This window comes from Brassica napus, chromosome C8 (genome assembly GCF_020379485.1).
Source record: "Brassica napus cultivar Da-Ae chromosome C8, Da-Ae, whole genome shotgun sequence".
In the NCBI taxonomy this organism is placed as follows: domain Eukaryota; kingdom Viridiplantae; phylum Streptophyta; class Magnoliopsida; order Brassicales; family Brassicaceae; genus Brassica; species Brassica napus.
In genome coordinates, this window is record NC_063451.1 from 35,938,674 (window position 1) to 35,955,941 (window position 17,268).

At 34.7% G+C, this 17,268-nt stretch overlaps 1 protein-coding gene, 1 long non-coding RNA gene and 1 pseudogene across 6 annotated transcripts; all 3 read left to right on the top strand.

Annotated features, from left to right (window-relative positions):
* Positions 1 to 3,612: 3,612 nt before the first annotated feature.
* LOC106376629 (heterogeneous nuclear ribonucleoprotein Q-like) lies at positions 3,613 to 6,757 on the top strand. Of its 3 annotated transcripts, XM_048764586.1 has the most exons (10): positions 3,714 to 3,816; positions 4,144 to 4,242; positions 4,525 to 4,889; positions 4,967 to 5,083; positions 5,201 to 5,341; positions 5,406 to 5,585; positions 5,698 to 5,905; positions 6,001 to 6,179; positions 6,268 to 6,353; positions 6,441 to 6,757. In XM_048764586.1, exons 3-10 carry the CDS (start codon positions 4,551 to 4,553, stop codon positions 6,583 to 6,585), a joined length of 1,395 nt encoding a protein of 464 aa, XP_048620543.1. In that variant the 5' UTR covers positions 3,714 to 3,816; positions 4,144 to 4,242; positions 4,525 to 4,550; the 3' UTR covers positions 6,586 to 6,757. The 3 variants fall into 3 exon arrangements, with proteins under 3 accessions (XP_013672178.2, XP_048620543.1, XP_013672179.2); XM_013816724.3 differs by lacking the exon at positions 4,144 to 4,242 and having other exon boundaries at positions 3,613 to 3,816; XM_013816725.3 differs by lacking the exon at positions 3,714 to 3,816 and having other exon boundaries at positions 3,830 to 4,242.
* Positions 6,758 to 6,962: 205 nt separating this feature from the next.
* On the top strand, positions 6,963 to 10,041 carry LOC106373625 (annotated as a pseudogene).
* A 4,955-nt stretch (positions 10,042 to 14,996) lies between these two features.
* LOC106365043 lies at positions 14,997 to 16,833 on the top strand. Of its 3 annotated transcripts, none has more exons than XR_007327100.1 (5): positions 14,997 to 15,297; positions 15,387 to 15,567; positions 15,697 to 16,009; positions 16,106 to 16,228; positions 16,509 to 16,833. It is a non-coding gene; the product is annotated as an uncharacterized LOC106365043 (long non-coding RNA). The 3 variants fall into 3 exon arrangements; XR_007327101.1 differs by having other exon boundaries at positions 14,998 to 15,297; positions 15,403 to 15,567; positions 16,111 to 16,228; XR_007327099.1 differs by having other exon boundaries at positions 15,005 to 15,297; positions 15,403 to 15,567; positions 15,697 to 15,884.
* Positions 16,834 to 17,268: the final 435 nt, after the last annotated feature.

Consider the following 17,268-nt stretch of genomic DNA (forward strand, 5'->3'; position numbering starts at 1 on the left):
ATATAGGGGTAGCTGCATCTAAAAAAATTATAAACAGTGAATGGAAAGATGTCTTTTGGTAGAATGTTAAATATCATATAAGTCATTGGTAGACTTCCTAATTTCCCTATAATATTTCTGTAAAGTTGATATTATGAGATAATGTTGAACCACAAATAACATTAAGCAATGTAATATACTCTTCCTCTTCATATTCCCGGTGTCAATTACTTGGGTTGTCTATAAGCATATCTTTTCAAACCCAACTAAAACCCATTATATTGAAATGTGAAAATTTATGAACCATCCAATATATAAATATATCCAACATATAAATATCTCGTAAGCTTGTGGAACCATTATGTCTGGTGTTACATCTCTATAGTGGATGTTGTATTTTCCTCAAACCAACCTTGCATTTTCTTTCTACATGTTTAATCAATCCGTTTCAGTGAGTTTCTGTCAATTTCTTTGAATGATTTGTCTTTTTTTTTTTAAAAAATATCAAATTACCTACTGATAACAATTTATATCCAATTCTAGATCTTCAATAATATTTTTCGCGAGAAAAAAATAATTTAAGTTTAATCAAAATATGTTTGGACTAGATGATATACAGATGAGTCGTTTACCATATAAGACACATTTGAGTTTATTTTAACGTGTGGAGACACATTGAGCAGTTGGCACATTTTTCTTGGACAACTATTTTTTTGCGGACCCTTATGTCCTCACAGTTACTTGTCTCTGTCTGGTTAGGTTAAAGTAACCAAATGGTTTAGGATACAATGATAAAGTGAACAATAAATGTGTAACGATTTTATATTTGAGAATTGCAGGCCCTTAGATTTCATTAGAAGCAAGAAGATCCAACGGTAGATAATAAGATTGTATTACAATATTCTTTTGTATTTTTATTATACATTCACCCTTATATCTTATTTTGACTGTGTTTAAAAATTTAAAATACATAAATAAATATATTTGGTATAGTTTGTTCTAAATTTCTTTCTTTTATACTTAACATCCATTTTGATAATTTTAATAACTAATAAATAATTTTTTGTGGATAAACAATGTTTATTCTGTGGACATGTGAGTTAGGGATAAACAATTAGTGGACAGATGACTGGTGGATCTGATTCTTCATTTATCATAACATTTCCTTAAATTCATTCATTTTTTTTCATGACAAAATTGTAAGGCTTTTATTTTCCTGAACTGTCTAATAATCATTCATATATAATAAATTTATCATTATATGGATAACAACCAATTTCAAATGTGCAAAAAAAAATTGTAGATAAAATTTTGATACCCATATATATATATATATATATATATATATATACTATGATATTTTCTAAAAAAATAAAATTATTAATTATTAGTTAAAATGTTATGGATGAAAGAGTTGTGGATTGATGCAAAGTATTGTTTGGTGAATCTTGTCTGATGCAAAAACGTATAATGTAGATGTATATAATAATATTTCTATGTCTAGCAATTTTAGTATGTTTATGGATGAGATAGTGTGGAGAGCGAGAGAGAAAAAGAAGAGAAGTCTTCGTTCTCCATCTTCTCCGGTCGATGGTCTCGTGCTATTGGTACCGTGAGAAGGTGGACACCATTTCTCGTTTGTTTCAGTCTGGTTTAAGTTTTGTATTTTAGTCTAGAGGGTTCAGATCTGGTCAAAAGCTTCGAATCTTCGGATTGAAGCAGAGAGTCTCAAATCGGATTTCATAGGCGTCGATCTCGTCAGATCTACGGTATGTGGTGGTGGATTTGGGGTTACCGGCTGTTCTGAGTATGAGCGTGTCTTGTATGGTTTGTTTGGCCTTGCCGTGGTTCTGAGGCGCGTGGTGAACTCGTTCAGAGGTCAATGGCAAGTTTTAGTTGGATCTGGAGGGAGTGAGTGGAGCGGAGGCGTGTAGAAGGTGCATGCATGGTAACCTTGGTTCAAAGTCCAATGGCGAGTTTAGTTGGCTTTGGAGGAGGTTGGTGGGGTTCAGGCGCATATAAGATGCAATCTACATACAGCAACGGTTATCCATATCTATCAGGCCGGTGTCGCTTCTCTCTTTGGCTAGGTTTGAGTCTCCTCTAGTGTGTTCAGTCTTTAATATTGTCCATGTTCGTGTAGTCTTTGCATATTAGTTTAAGTGTTTTCTAATGTGGTTTGTTTCCGGGATTGTTTCTGTGCAATCACCGGCTTATGGCTCCGAGGTTATATCTCTAAACCGTCGGCTTTAGGCTCTAGAATTGGTGTCGTTGTAACATGCCTTTTGGCTTTTCTAGTTTGAAATCAATGAAACAACGGATGACAAAAAAAAATTGGATGAGATAGTGTAGACATTTTGGTGAAGACATGTTCTTGCTGACATGTTTTGTGAACATGTTATTGTAGATTTAGTGTGGACATGTTTTTTAAGACACGATCAAGTTCTCGTGGCCGGGTTCATGTTTTCATAGACGGGTTCACCTTCAGTAATTTCACCAATTAACTTGTTTATGATATTTTGTACACACAAAAACACAATGCTCCATCTCCACAGCAACACACACAAAGCTTTTTGGAATATATTTTTACATATTTTGTATAACTTGTTCATGATATTTTGTACATAAAAAAATGTGGATGATCGGATTAGTATTAAGTCTTTTAAATAAAAAAAATCGGATACATTTGTATATATTAAGTTGATTACAAAACATTTAATGGATAAGATATATAGTGGTTTAGTAAGGGGAGCTTTTAACACAATAGATTCAGTGTTTAACGTTTGATTTTATCTTTTTGCTGTTTTTTTTTTGTTTTTTTCAATAGTGGCAAAATCGTAATTATAATTATCTTCTTCCTCGAGATGTTTTAATTCTCCTGCAACACTTTCATGGCCGACCATAGAATATTGTAACAATACATCAAAATATCATGTTTTCATGTTGTTTTTGAGTTAAATAGATAGATCTATCCGATTACATTCAATTTTAAGCACTAAAATCCAAAACAAATCTCAGAACCCGATTTTTTGGCCAAAAATGGCCACAAAACTCTTATCCACTGTGAAACGCTCCAACGCTGTGTAATCTCCTGTCCCAGATCTATCTAACCCTAACTAAACAACCGGTGCCGTGCCGTCTTCCTCTTCCACACCACGAGTTCGGATCTGTTCTCCGTCGAGTCATCATCTCCACACCGGCGCTCGGACCTCCAAGCACAATGTGACTCATTATGTAATTGCAAAGTGAAATTGAGTTTCTAGGAGTAATTTTTTTCCTATAAAGATAAGATCTATGGTCGCACAGTTAGCGGACATCAAAAATAGCATGATTTATAAATTCTTCAAATTCAAAAATAGCATGTGTTAATTTTCTTATTTTACTTTTTTTTTTTTACGTCGAACGGCTATTTTATTACTCAAACTTTAAAAGTAATACAACAACCAATAAAAAGTAACTTCTTAGCGATCTTTGCTAAAAAAAAAAAAAAAAAAAGCTAGAACACAGTAAATTATAAAAATGTATAAACCATGTTTAACCATTTTATACATTTTTTTTTTTAAAATGTTGTTTTAATGTTCTTTTGTCAGCTTATATTGTATAAAAATAGCTGTGTTTTGTCAGCTTATATTTTTATAAGAAAAGATAAAAGAAGAGAAAAACAAAAAGGGTTAACTATTTTCAACGGGCCGAGCTGCTGCGCTGCTAAACACTTGATCCCCTCTCTCTCTCTCTCTCTCTCCCCAACATTTCTTTAAATTAGGGTTTTCTTTCCGGCAGCCTTCTCTCTCTCTCTCTCTCTTTCTTCTCTATTTTTCCTCTCTCGCCTAGTTCCAGGTACTTGCTCTCTCTCTCTGTTTGCCTCTCATCACGCTTCAAAGTCGTATCCTTTCGTGAATCTTTTGGTTGGGAATCCGATTCATTTGAAACTGGGATCTGGAGCTCATCTTATTTGAAACTTAAAAAAAAAAAGAAGTGATTCTCAGTTCTTTCTTTCTTTCTTTCATGTCTCTACCAATGATTGCTATGTGTTGTTGGGGGTTTACCTTTTGTAGTTAATTCATTTTTCTGATTTGATTCCGGAGAAACGAAACATTGTGTGGTCGGTCGGTCTTTCATGTAAATAGAATTGTAGTTACAAACCTCTGAGGATTCTCTTAACAGGCCGCATAATAAATAAATAAAAAAATCTCACTTGAACAATGTCTGTTGGGAGATCTTAAACATGGAGCTGGAGTTTGTCTAAAAGAGCTAATAACATTGGTAATAACTTAGTGTCACCATCTTCTTCTTAAACCATATTATTTTAACAACCTCTTTTGCATCTAAACCCAATACCAAAATGATTATTATCATGTTTCGCTCTAACCTTCATTCATACCTTTCTTTCTTTCTCAAGTTTTGATTTTTTTTTTTTAGCCGTTATTGATGGCAGAGTCTCTTGTTTCTCTTTTCTTTCGTCTTCTTACTACTGTTTCTTTCCAAACCTTTTTTTCCACCTATTCTGTTCTCTCTCCCCCACATGCTTCTGTGTCTCTTCCACAGTTGCACCGCTTTTCTAGACTCTTACCATGTCGAGGACGAGGACTGCTGCTTCTGAGGCTCACGATTCGATGGAATCTGAGGAAAGGGTAGACCTTGATCCCGAGGAGACTCTTGAGGAGGAGTATGAGTACGAAGAAGTTGAAGAAGAGGAGGAGGTTGAAGAGGAGATTGAAGAAGAGGTGGAAGTTGAAGAGGACGAGGACGAAGAAGAAGAAGAAGAAGAAGAAGGAGGAGAAAAGAAAAAGCATGATGAGCTCTTGGCTCTTCCTCCTCATGGCTCTGAGGTTTATCTTGGTGGGATTCCTACTGACGCCTCTGAAGGGGACTTGAAGGGCTTCTGTGAGTCCATAGGCGAAGTTACTGAGGTATTTGTTTCTTTCTCAAAGTTTGGTTGTGTTTTAATTTTAATCTCGTTGCTGAGTTTGGTGTTGATGTTTAACAGGTTAGGATAATGAGGGAAAAGGAGTCTGGGGAAGGAAAGGGGTACGCGTTTGTAACGTTTAGAAACAAGGACTTGGCTTCTGAAGCAATCGATACTCTTAATAACACTGAGTTCAAGGTAAACTCCTTGACCTCCAAGTCTCATTAGTTCAGTGAGATCACATGAATAAAGCTGTCTCTTATCTATCTCTTGAAGTTCACTTAAACTTCTGTTTACTCTTTTGTCATTCAATAGGGTAAGAGGATAAAGTGTTCGACTACGCAAGCCAAGCACCGTCTCTTTCTTGGCAATGTTCCTAGAAGCTGGACAGAGTCGGACATTAAGAAAACGGCAAGTGGAGTTGGTCCTGGCGTTCAAAATGTCGAACTCCCAAAGGTTTGTCTCTTTCCCTCTTTGGTTGATAGAATCACTTTCAATCTCATTTTTGTTAAAACCACAGGATCCACAAAACGTGGGCCGGAATCGTGGATATGCTTTCGTAGAGTACTACAACCATGCATGTGCTGAATACTCCAAACAAAAGATGTCAGATCCGAGTTTCAAGCTTGATGATAATGCCCCTACTGTAAACTGGGCTGAGTCGAGGAATGGAGGAGGAGGAGACTCTTCTGCTACTCAGGTTGGCTTCTTAGCAAGAACTTACCTTATAAACAAATAATAGAAGAAGCAGGAACTTTGATCTTACCAAAGTAATGATCTTCTTACTGTTATCATGTGTGGAATGAGTACAGGTTAAGGCATTGTACATCAAGAACTTGCCTAGAGATATAACACAAGAGCGTCTAAAGTCATTATTCGAACATCATGGGAAGATCCTGAAAGTGGTCATACCACCAGCAAAACCAGGGAAGGAAGACAGTAGATATGGTTTTGTGCACTACGCGGAGAGGACAAGCGTCATGAAAGCTTTGAAAAACACTGAAAGATACGAGATTGATGGTACGGTTTCATTCATAATCATCTTTCTTCCCGTCCGTGAAGTGAACACTTTCAATACTTGAATGTAATGTGTATCCTCGTTATTAATTCTACAGGTCAAACGTTGGATTGTACTCTTGCAAAGCCTCAAGCGGATCAAAAGGCGAATACAACAACAGGTCAGAACATGCAGAACTCACTGTTGCAACCAAACTATCCTCCTCTTCTTGGTTATGGCATGGCTCCGAGTCCCTTCGGTGCTCTTGGTGGATTTGGCGCTTCTCCTTACCCACAAGTAAGATTCATTAGCTCACATTTCTTTTTCTTTACCTCACTTGAGTGCTTTCTTCTCGAGTCTAACTTTTTGTGTGGGGATTATGCAGCCGTTAATGCATGCGGGAGGTCATGCAGCTGGTGGGATGGCGATGATGCCAATCATGTTACCCGATGGAAGAATCGGCTACGTCTTGTAAGTCTCTATTTGTACATGTGTAGTGATCTCATGCGTTTGGTATAAGACACATGTGTACTGATCTGATGTGTTTGACCATGATAGACAACAGCCTGGACTAGCAGCAGTGCCACAACCTCCACCAAGGCATTCACCACCGTATAGGGGAAGCGGTTCCAGCAGCAGTAGCAGCAGCAAAAGAAGTAGCAGCGACAATGGTAGAGGAAGAAGCCGTTACAATCCTTATTAGTGATTTCATCATTTGCTTTTCATTCTGGAAAAACACCCCCCAGTCAACTCCCCCAAAACAAAAGTCAGTTTTAACTTTTAAGCATTATGTTTTTTTTCCTCTTCTTTCTGGTACATGTGGTTTTGTAATATTATTTGTTTACAGTATTTATGTTTTTATCCTTTTCCAATTATTTGTGTGCGATCCAAGCTTACTTTGGTAGTCGATATGAATGAAAAATCGCCATCACCGTTCAGAATTATTTTCAGAACCGAAGATGAAACGTTATGAATATGGTTTCACTTTACATGCCTAAATATTTGGATTACCTATGTTATGTAAGCTCTGCAAAGCTATATATGGGTTAAAACAGACGCTAACAGTTTGGTTTGTTTGTTTAGTTCTTGTCTAATTTGTTTGGATTGTATGTATGATAGGTTTTAGCTATCTAGAACTCTTGTAAACAATGTAAACTTCTTTATTATCAGTGAGAGAAACGATTACAACTTTGAGTATGAACTAAGATAATCTCTCATGGCAAATCATCAGTCTCATGGCGACCGAGAAGTACAGTACAACATCAAATAGAGGAAATATGAGATCCACTATTAGCTTATATATGTATCTCCACTACAATATCATTCATAATTGGGATAACAATCCACATTCTCATGGTCATTAATCAAAGTAGAGTACATTTCTCTCTTTGACATGGCCGTAAAATAGTCATGGATCTCTTCTTTACTTCATGATGTTGGGGTTCATCAAGATGGACATGCATAATTGTAGTTTGATATCTTATCATCGTTACAACTCACTGCAAATTCAGTTCTTCACAACAGAACAAAACACTTTTGAGACTCATTTTCACTATGCTTAACATAAAGTTGTTTTTGATTTTCTAGTGATCAAACATGTCTTTATTACACTATAATTAGACGATATATTCACTAAGTCGTTGTTTTAAGCCATTTCTTATCTTTTCACTTAAAAACTTGGAGTGGATTGTCCACCCAACTTAAATATGTGAAGCAGTATAACACTATTACCAAAGTGTGTGGTTCATGAAGAAGCTCCAGCTCAACATCAAATATGTGAATTGAGCCAACTAAAACAACAAAAGCCCAATAAACTCATGACTAAGTTAAACTTGAGATCGCTTACATTAGCCAAAAGTACAACTTCTTATCCACACAAAATTAGTACAACAACAAGTACAAATTAGTACAACGAGTCGATGAAAACACGTTGGAATCAAATCTAGATTCCAAACATATATGCTTATTGACACATTTTCTCTAGAATGTTCTTACCTTTCTTTGTATATATCAAATCAAATCTTGCTGAAAAATAAAAGCGCAAATCAAAATCTGCTTTTTTTTTCAATCGTTTCTCGCTTCCGTAGAGTTTTTCTAATGGTATCAAAGTCATGGATTGTTCTTTTGATCCTGTTTTTGCTTAAACAATAAGCATTTTCTTAGTAAAAACTTAGATTTCAATTTTTTTTAAAGGATTGTTATTCTCTTGCATTTGTTTCTCTTAAATAATTTAGATTTTTGAGAGACCATCAGCTAAAAACAAAATCTGCGCTTTAAAATATTCAATCTCAATAGTTAATGTTTTTTTTTGTTGGTAAGATTTGATCTATGCAAACCACTTCTTGGGTTAAGAAGATCCGCGAATAGCATTGCATTTAACTGAAGGATTTTACTAGCAACGATAGTTGATAAAGGTAAGTTTTATTCAATTTTCTCGTATGTTTAAGAGCGTTATAAACAAAATCTTAATATATTTTTACTTTTTTTTTTTTGATGTTTTGGCAGTAAAAAATTTTCGAAATGGAGGGGCCATGAATAAGGACATGATCAGTCACCTGCCTGAAGATCTGATTCGTAAAATATTATCATTTCTTCCCACAAAAACAGCTATAGCCACAAGTCTTTTGTCTAAACAATGGCGGTCTCATTGGATGTTGGCACCAAAACTGAGGTTCGATTCTGAGGATTATGAAAATGAACACGACGAAACATTTTCAAAGATTGTGTCCGATTCCTTCCTATCACATAAGGCTCCGGTTCTAGAGAGTTTTCACCTCAGGTTTGGATTAGATAAAGTTGATCCTATAGATGTTGGATTCTGGATTGGAATTGCTTTTGCTAGACAGTTGCGTAAACTGGTACTCGATTTTCTCGACCTACCCGAGGAAGAGAGCTTCATATTTCCAAGTAGCTTGTGTACTTGTAAAACACTTGAGACTTTGAAGCTCAGGAATCAGATTCTTCTTGATATCTCTTCACCAGCTTCTATGAAGTCTCTTAAGAAGCTGCATCTTAGTTATGTGTTTTACAAAGACGATGAAACTATCTATAACCTTTTATCTGGTTGCCCTAGTCTTGAAGAATTGATTGTGGATCGAAGTGAGGAACGTACTGTTGAGTTTTACATTATTAATGTCCCTTCTTTGCTGAGATTAACCATTTATGATGACAATAGTGGAAATCAGTTTCTAGGATATTTGATCGAGGCTCCTTCTCTGAAATACTTAGAGATTGAAGAGTGAAGATGCAAGTTGTTTCTTCTAGAAGAACCGGAGCTGGTGGAGGCAAACATCTCTGGAGTTCCTGCAGTAATCAGTAATGAATTTCGTGTATCTCTCACTTCAGTCAAACGTCTTGTCTTGGATGTATCACCCTTGGAGGTAAACTTGTGGTTTATATTTACACTTGATTTTTTTTTTTTTTGTTATTATCGCATTGTTTGTTTATATTATTAATTTATCTTATGGGTAGACTATATACCCTCCTTTTGGAGATATCTTCAATCAACTGGTGCATCTAGAGATGTATACACGTGAAGCATTGTGGTGGGATCTACTTAGTAGGATGCTCGAACATTCTCCTAAACTACAAGTCTTGAAGCTCGTTGATGTAAGACATTTTATTGTTTATTAGTCATCTAGCTATTTTTGATGGTCTAGTATTGAAGTACATTGAATCTCCTCTTTGTTTCGTTGGTCACAGGAATATAGGATTAATCCTGACTATCGTGTGCGCGGCAGGGAATGGAAAAAGCCAAAGTATGTACCTAAATGTTTGTTGTCACATCTAGAGACATTTGTGTGGACAAGATATGATTCGAGAAGAGAAAATGAAGAAGTGGCTACGTATATCCTAAAGAACGCAAGACAGTTGAAGAGTGCAACTTTCTCCGCAAAACCCATTGAACCGAAAGAGCTGAAAAAGTTTGCTGAGAGACGTGAGATGTTCAGAAAATTGGATGGTGTGGTCAAGGCTTCAAGTTCGTGTCACCTTGTGTTCAAATAGGAATGATTTTATGATGCAGTAGACTCTACTTAACATATGGTAGAGGACGAAGCCGTTACAATCCTTTATTAATTATTAGTGATTTCATCAACTCTCCAAAACAAAAAACAAAAATTCAATTTTAAGCATTATATTTTTATCTTTTTTTCTCCAATGATTTGTGTGTGACAAAGGCTTACTTTAGTAGTCGGTATGAGTGAATAATCGCCATTGCTGTCGTCAAGGCTATTTCAGAAGATGAAATTAATGAAGATGGTTTCTTTTTCTATGTATCAAGATTCTAGGTTCGAATGACCGTACATGGGCTTAATGCGATTCCCAAATCATTTAAAATCAATTTTCGTTACTAGATTTTGATCGGCCTAAACCCGTACCGCAGAATATATAGGCCGCCCGCGGGATGCATCCTTATCAAACCACCTGCTACAACTTCTTTCATGAATGTTCAAGTAGAAAAGTTGTGTAAGAGAGTTGAAGAGAGCTCATTAAGCTTCACTAAAGCCTTATCAAAATCAATGCCACAAAGCTCCGTTTGTGCTTGCGTTCTTGAGTTAAAAGTCTTGTTTTGTTATCAGCATAAGCTTTTGTTGAGTCTGAATCTGATTGAGTTGTTGTCTTTGTAATAATTTGGCTCAAGTGTTGTATGTCTTCATCAAACCATCGCTTTGTTTAATTATTTGGATTGCAAAAAAATTCGTGAATCCCTTTGCCAAATTATACAAGTGACGTGATATACAACTAACTTTTCTCCTAAACAACACCATTGTAACCAAATTTTTTTTTTTTTAAAACACCACTTCACGATATTAAAAACAAAACCAAACAACTTTTTTTTTGTGCACCAACTTTTTTTAATCAAATCAAACCATGTTTGGTACATAAGCGTTTAAAGCCTGCTTGGCTTAAAGATCAAGAGAAAAAACAGAGTTCCTAGGAACCCAATGAAAAGAAACCGAGGTAAAGGCCTCCGCCAATGTCCTAATATCCGAGAGGATTCCATGCAAATCTGAGAAGTTTGAACCCTCGACAATTTCCGCCACCAATGTTTTCGAGTCTGATTCAAAAGAAATATCAACTTAAACAAGAAATATCACATTGTAATAAAGCAATTCACAGTTGTGTGTAATAAAAAGAGAAAACCAAATAAAAACACCACCAGAGTTCGAATCGTCATCCCTGGAGCTGGAGTCGTCATCGCCAGAGCTCGAATTATCATCACCGGAGCTCGAATCATCATCGCCGGAACTCCTTATGTTTTCTGGAGGAAAAGTCACAAGAATTGCTTTCTTCTCACTCTCTTTCTCGTTTTTTCCTGGTAAAATAAGAAATGAAGAAAAAAAATGCGGGTCCATGTAATCCGGCATGATCCGTTTCGACCCATCCCGTAAAAGATCCAGTCCCGCAAAGACCCGTCCGGCGAAGTCCGCAAATTTACGGACCTAGAAAACGTCGTTCCAATACCGTACCGCGACAGTCCTTTACGGGTCAGGCCCGCAGTCCAGATCCATGATTGCCATCTCTAGGAATGAGGCTTTGGAGTTATATAGCAAATCATCTTAATTGGTCTTGGGTTATTTTGTCTTCACACAATTTCATGATGTACTTGCTTATCTTCTAAGTATCTATCACATGACCTTAGTAAAATTGTCATAACTTTTTAATCATTTGAAGGTTATAATTAAAGTAGTTCAACTGGCCTGGACATATATATGGTTTTATATCTGCCAAGAATATATTTTTGCCTGTTCTTTGTACTTTTTCCCAACTTACCTCAAAAGACTCAAGACCACATAATTCTTTAAAAAAATTAAAATCTATTTAAAACAGTATGAAAACACTTGTAGAAACATATCAAACAAGGGTCAAAAAATATTAGGTTATATCATTTTCGTTGTTTGTGGGGAGAGGTTAGTGGGTGGGGAAGACAAGCTATGCCAAAGATGGTGCACACGGAGTTTGTCTAACTCTTCCCGCTAATTCAGGAATGTGACTTTCGTCAAAATGAAAGTCGGAAATTAAACTGATATGAATATGTCTAAAGTTACCAATTGAGAGAGCTTATTATATTTGTCGACTTTTACCCAATATGTATATCCCACACACATGGACAAAGGATACAGTTTGCAAAATGTAAGAACTATGTCAAAAACTATAACACACATTGACTTGGGATATCTTTGTAGAATTATACTGTAATATTTTTGTTACAGAAAAAAAGATACAATAAATATTAACTGAATAAAAATATAAAATATAGATATAAAACTTATGCAGTGAAAAAAAAATATTTGTTTTCAAGCTTTTTTGCAACTACCGAATATCCAGCCAAAGTTTAGGCAGAATCTCACTACAGGATTACGATAAACGTTTGGATCGGCAATCTCTTGCCCATCCTTCTTTGGATCACACATTATCTTGCAAGGTATGTAACATTTGGCTGGAGTCGCTTTTTCTGATCCTCGCATGCATTGATTTATGATACAATTTTTTATACATGCCTTCATCTTGATAGAATCAGATACTTGTGCTGAAAACAAAATTATAAGTAAATTTACAACAATGAAAGCACGGTAAATTTTCTTTGACACTTGAACTGCCATAATGTAAGTACTATAACAACGCAAAATTTGAACTGTATCTTTTTTTGTCTGTTTATTGTAGTGTGAAACGAGAGATTTTGTGAGAATGTTGGATTGGTCAAGATGATTCTTATAGTAGAAGTAGTTTTACCTGTTTTGGGGAATTTGTTAGAAAGTCACATTGTTAATTTCTTAATTAAGTAAATATATCAATTGATTTTTGTTAACTTAGGTGTATTATATGTTTAGTCATCAAAACAACTATCTTCTATTCATTAAAATAACTATTTTTTCATATTGTCAATGTCAATCTTAGCTTACACCAGATATTGAATTTCCCTTTTGTTTTTACAATTTGTAGATACATCTTGTTTTGAGAATCTATTTTAAACACATAATACTAGATTTTTAACTCGCACTACGCGCAAGTTTATATTAATAATTTAGTTTAATATTAGTAATAAAATTAAAATTTACAAAAAATAGTGTAATTGCATGACTTATATTTTTATGAAAATATCTAAAATATCTTGTGCCATTGTTTCCTACTTATGGTTTATTCTTTATATTGAGTCACCTCATTCTTTGATTTTCCACGAGTTTACAAAAAGATAAAAATTAAAAAGTGACTGGGAGGAGTAAACCTCTTGTGTAAAACACATATTATTAAAAAAAGTTTATATGTGAGTTTTAAATTATTTTTTTATCAATCAACAAAAATAACGAATTTATTGTGATATTAAAAATTGAAATTTTAATCAATATTATTATCTTATGTTTTAACACAAATTCTTTTAGTCAGTTACGTTACATCTTTCATTAAAACTAATCAAATATGGTATGATAAAACAAATATAATACGAGTGTAATCTACAAAAAAGGTCATTTAAGCAAATTTCATGATGAATTCTCTTAAATCTTTAATATGGTTCACAAATAATGTTATAGATTTTATGCAATTTTAAACAATTAAAATGATCTCAAATGAGCTAATGAGTTATATAAAATAAATATATTTAGAGAAGAATATTTATAATATAGATAAAATAAAGATATAAAGATGTTTGTCTATACGTTAGTTAACATTTCTAATATTATAAACAAATAACACCAAAAAGTTTAAAAGATAACATAAAAGAATGGTAAACAAATAATGAATATTCATTTATCAGTATGATACTATACTATCTAAATATGCTTATTAACAAACTAAGAACAATAAAATTTTAAAAACTTCTAATATTTAGAAAATGAATCACGAGATACAATTATATTTAGTTAATTAAAAAGATACATTATAAATCTTGACTCAATTACTCAGATATATATAGTATATCTGTTTTGAATTCACTATCATAATTATTATATTTTGTTTAATTTTCTTACTTTAGTGATGCATTATTCTTATTCAACCTCTACCATAAATACAAGTAACAAATTTTTTGGAAATTTTGACTAAACTTTTATGAGTTTATTTAAATTTTTATCAAACATTATAAAACTACTAATTGATGACTCTTTGCAGTTAGACTAAATTTTTGGGAATTGTTTGAGAATATTTATAAAGTTGACAAGCTATCCCAACTAACCTCAAACGACTCAAGACTCCACAAAATTCTTAAACAATTGAAATCAGCACAATAGTAACACAAGTAGTCTATCTATCTTTGACACATCAGCTTTTAATTAAATTCATTGTGGAACTGCCATGTCAATTAATTGTACACGTCAATTCTCAAGTTTCTCTCACAACTTCATTTCTTTGATACAAACCTCTTCAGATCTCTCATATTCATTTCATTATATTCAAGAATCGTTGCGCCTTCACCCATCTATATACATCGTTAAATTGATGATATCGAACAATATGAAAACAGTTCCTCTCTATAAATTAAACTGTTGTTGCTTATGGCTGGATATATTGCAAAGTCGTCAAACACTGGAGAGAGAGCGGTTCGCATGAGGAAGGTTCGCGGTGGTCAGGATGACGATCTAACCAATGAGAGGCTCATGTGGTGATTATGTTTTGATCTAAGGCATGCATGAGAGATTAAGCGGTGGTTCCGGCGAGAACGTAGCGAGTGAGCATATTGGGAATTCGGTAAGTGACCTAAGAGTAGATCAACCAGAGTGGTTATCCGACGAGAGAACCAAAACCTTGACCGATCTAAGCGGTGGTTATTTGAGATATATGCAAGTCTCGGCGTTTGATGGCGGTGAGGATTGGTCCAACTACGGCCGCGAGATTTTGACGACAAGGTGAAGATTTGGTGAACCCGGCGGCTGATGGCGTCTCTTTGTCATTATTATGTTCGAACGTCGTTGGTTTGTATCCTTTTATTTTGTCCAGTTTCGGTTCTATAATCCGATTATCAAATCTAATACTATAAAGTAGAGCTTTACTTTCTTTTTAGAGAGACACGTCATCAAATAGGTCTCTGAGAACGTGACACCTGTCCTCCTTAGCCAAACTCACCGTTTCAATTATGTGTGTTTTCATAATTTAGTGGGCCTTATTCTATGATTTAGCCCAAAACAATGAGTTTAGCCGCAAGAGGATTAGGATTTCGCATTCTTAGCGAAGAGTTTCTTCTCTGATACATCGATAGAGTTTTGATGTTCTCAATCCACGTTTTGATATGGTGTTATGTCTTCTCTTTGTGTAAACGAAACGTCTCCCCTAAATAATTCATCCTCTTTATTTCATCACCCCCTAAGAGCACGATCTGTTTTTAATGATAGCAAAGAAGTTGTAGGTTCATATCTATCGTTTCTGTTTTCCATCAACATGTCCTTCTCTGATTCAAGTGGGCATGGGACACCCGTGACAGGTGAGATTATAAGTTCTTTTTGTCGGATCGGCTGCAATCGTAATCTCTCTCTTTTTATCTTTTGTTGGTTGTGGTTATGATGTGGTTAGTCTAACGACGTTTCAGGGTTGCTACACGAGATTCTTGGATCTACGAAAACAAAGAGATTCAAAAGCTTGGAAGGTGCTTTCAAAATATCTACGGAGAGAGAAAAATTTTGATTTCTCAAACGAAAGCACTTGCAAACCATTCCCAGAGTTTATTCATACAACATCACCAAAGAAGAAATAGGTACTTCTTTTTCTTTTGTTATTCGCTTTTGTATTTTTATTTTAAGTGATACACAATCTCCCCTATAAGAGAGTGATGTCAGGTTGGAAGAAGAAAATAAACTAATTAAGTAATGATGTTCTGTTTCAGTTCGTAATTACATGAAAAATAGATAGAACCAATAGATAGAAGAAGCTGTTGGATTGGAAATGGATGACGAAGGAACCAAGGGAGATAGAACCAATGAGGAGAGTCAGTTCAATTGAATAGTTCTGTCCTGAGTCCTGACAAAGCCAGGACAGGCTGCTCTCTTGACCAAATTTTGATACACAACAAATGTAAGATTCTGATAATGCTCATGTACTAAATATTTTGTCATCAGGAAGAATGCTTTTCATTACTCCCAATGACTTCACTGGGAAGGATCATGTAACCTCAAATTAATATTATTTCCTAATTGCAGGTTTGAGATTTAGTTTCCTTTATAAGCATACCAATAATGGTTTGAAGCAACTTATTATAGATATTGACATCTGATGCATTCTCTTCTGTTGTTTAGTGCAGACTGTTACATCAGATGATCAGAGTAAAAACAGCTCATGTGAGAACTGATACAGAGAGAAATGTCTCACCAATGCATATATGGAGGCTCTCCTTCTCCACATCTTAACCTTGGCGACTGGTAACATTCATCAGCTCCTGCTAATATATTTGTATTGGAGTATGTTACTATCAATCTTCTTCCCAAGAATGCCTCTTAAGATTATTAAGCTATAAGCACAAAATATGGATTCTTTTAAGATGACACGTATTAGATGACTATTAAACTCCATTATAATTTTACAACACATTGTAACAGTTTTAGTGTCACTTGTAAGTATTATAGCAAATGTTATTTTGAATCTCCTATGATCTGGGCGAGAGAGTTCATGTTAAATCCTCGCATTTTCCCTTGGTTTCAGGACATAACTAATGATATATTTTCAAGATTACTATGGTTGGAGTCTTGGAGTATTGAACATGTTATTCCAAGGAGGAATATACATAGTGTTACGTGCGAGAATAGGCATCACTCCTACATTGCTGTGGCTGGTCCAGCCTGGTTGCAGTCGATGCTTGCGAAAGCGGAAATGCTTGATACAAGAGCACAGTAGTTTTAATCAGTGTCTTTTTATACTGACGGGTCCACCCCGTTAGTTCTCATGTTTTGTCTTTTTGGCTGATTCAGTTACTCTGTAGCAAACTCTGTTTTGGTCTTTGGAATCATTGAAAGTGTTAAAAAGCAAATGTTACTTGAAAACACAGGTGGTGAATACTTTAGAATTTTTATCACGCTGTCATAAATTAAAAATGTGATTTCGCCAATTTTTCAATCACAATATCATTCAAAAGTGTATCTATTTGGAAACTAGATATTTACTAATTATATAAACCTCCATAGGAGGTGTTATTGGTTTATATATTTTGATTGATTTAGAAATCCATATAGTATTTATAAATCCAAGTAAAATATGCAAATCCGGAGGTTTTCTTTCGGATTTGAGTCTATGTGTTTTTAACTAAAAAATCCAAACAAATCCATTCAAATCCATTATAAAATCAAATATATTAGTAAATCCGTACGATTGAATAACACTTGATTTGATACAGAATTTATGAATCATTAAACCAATAACACATGATTTTAATACAGATTTGAAAATCATAGAACCAATAACACTA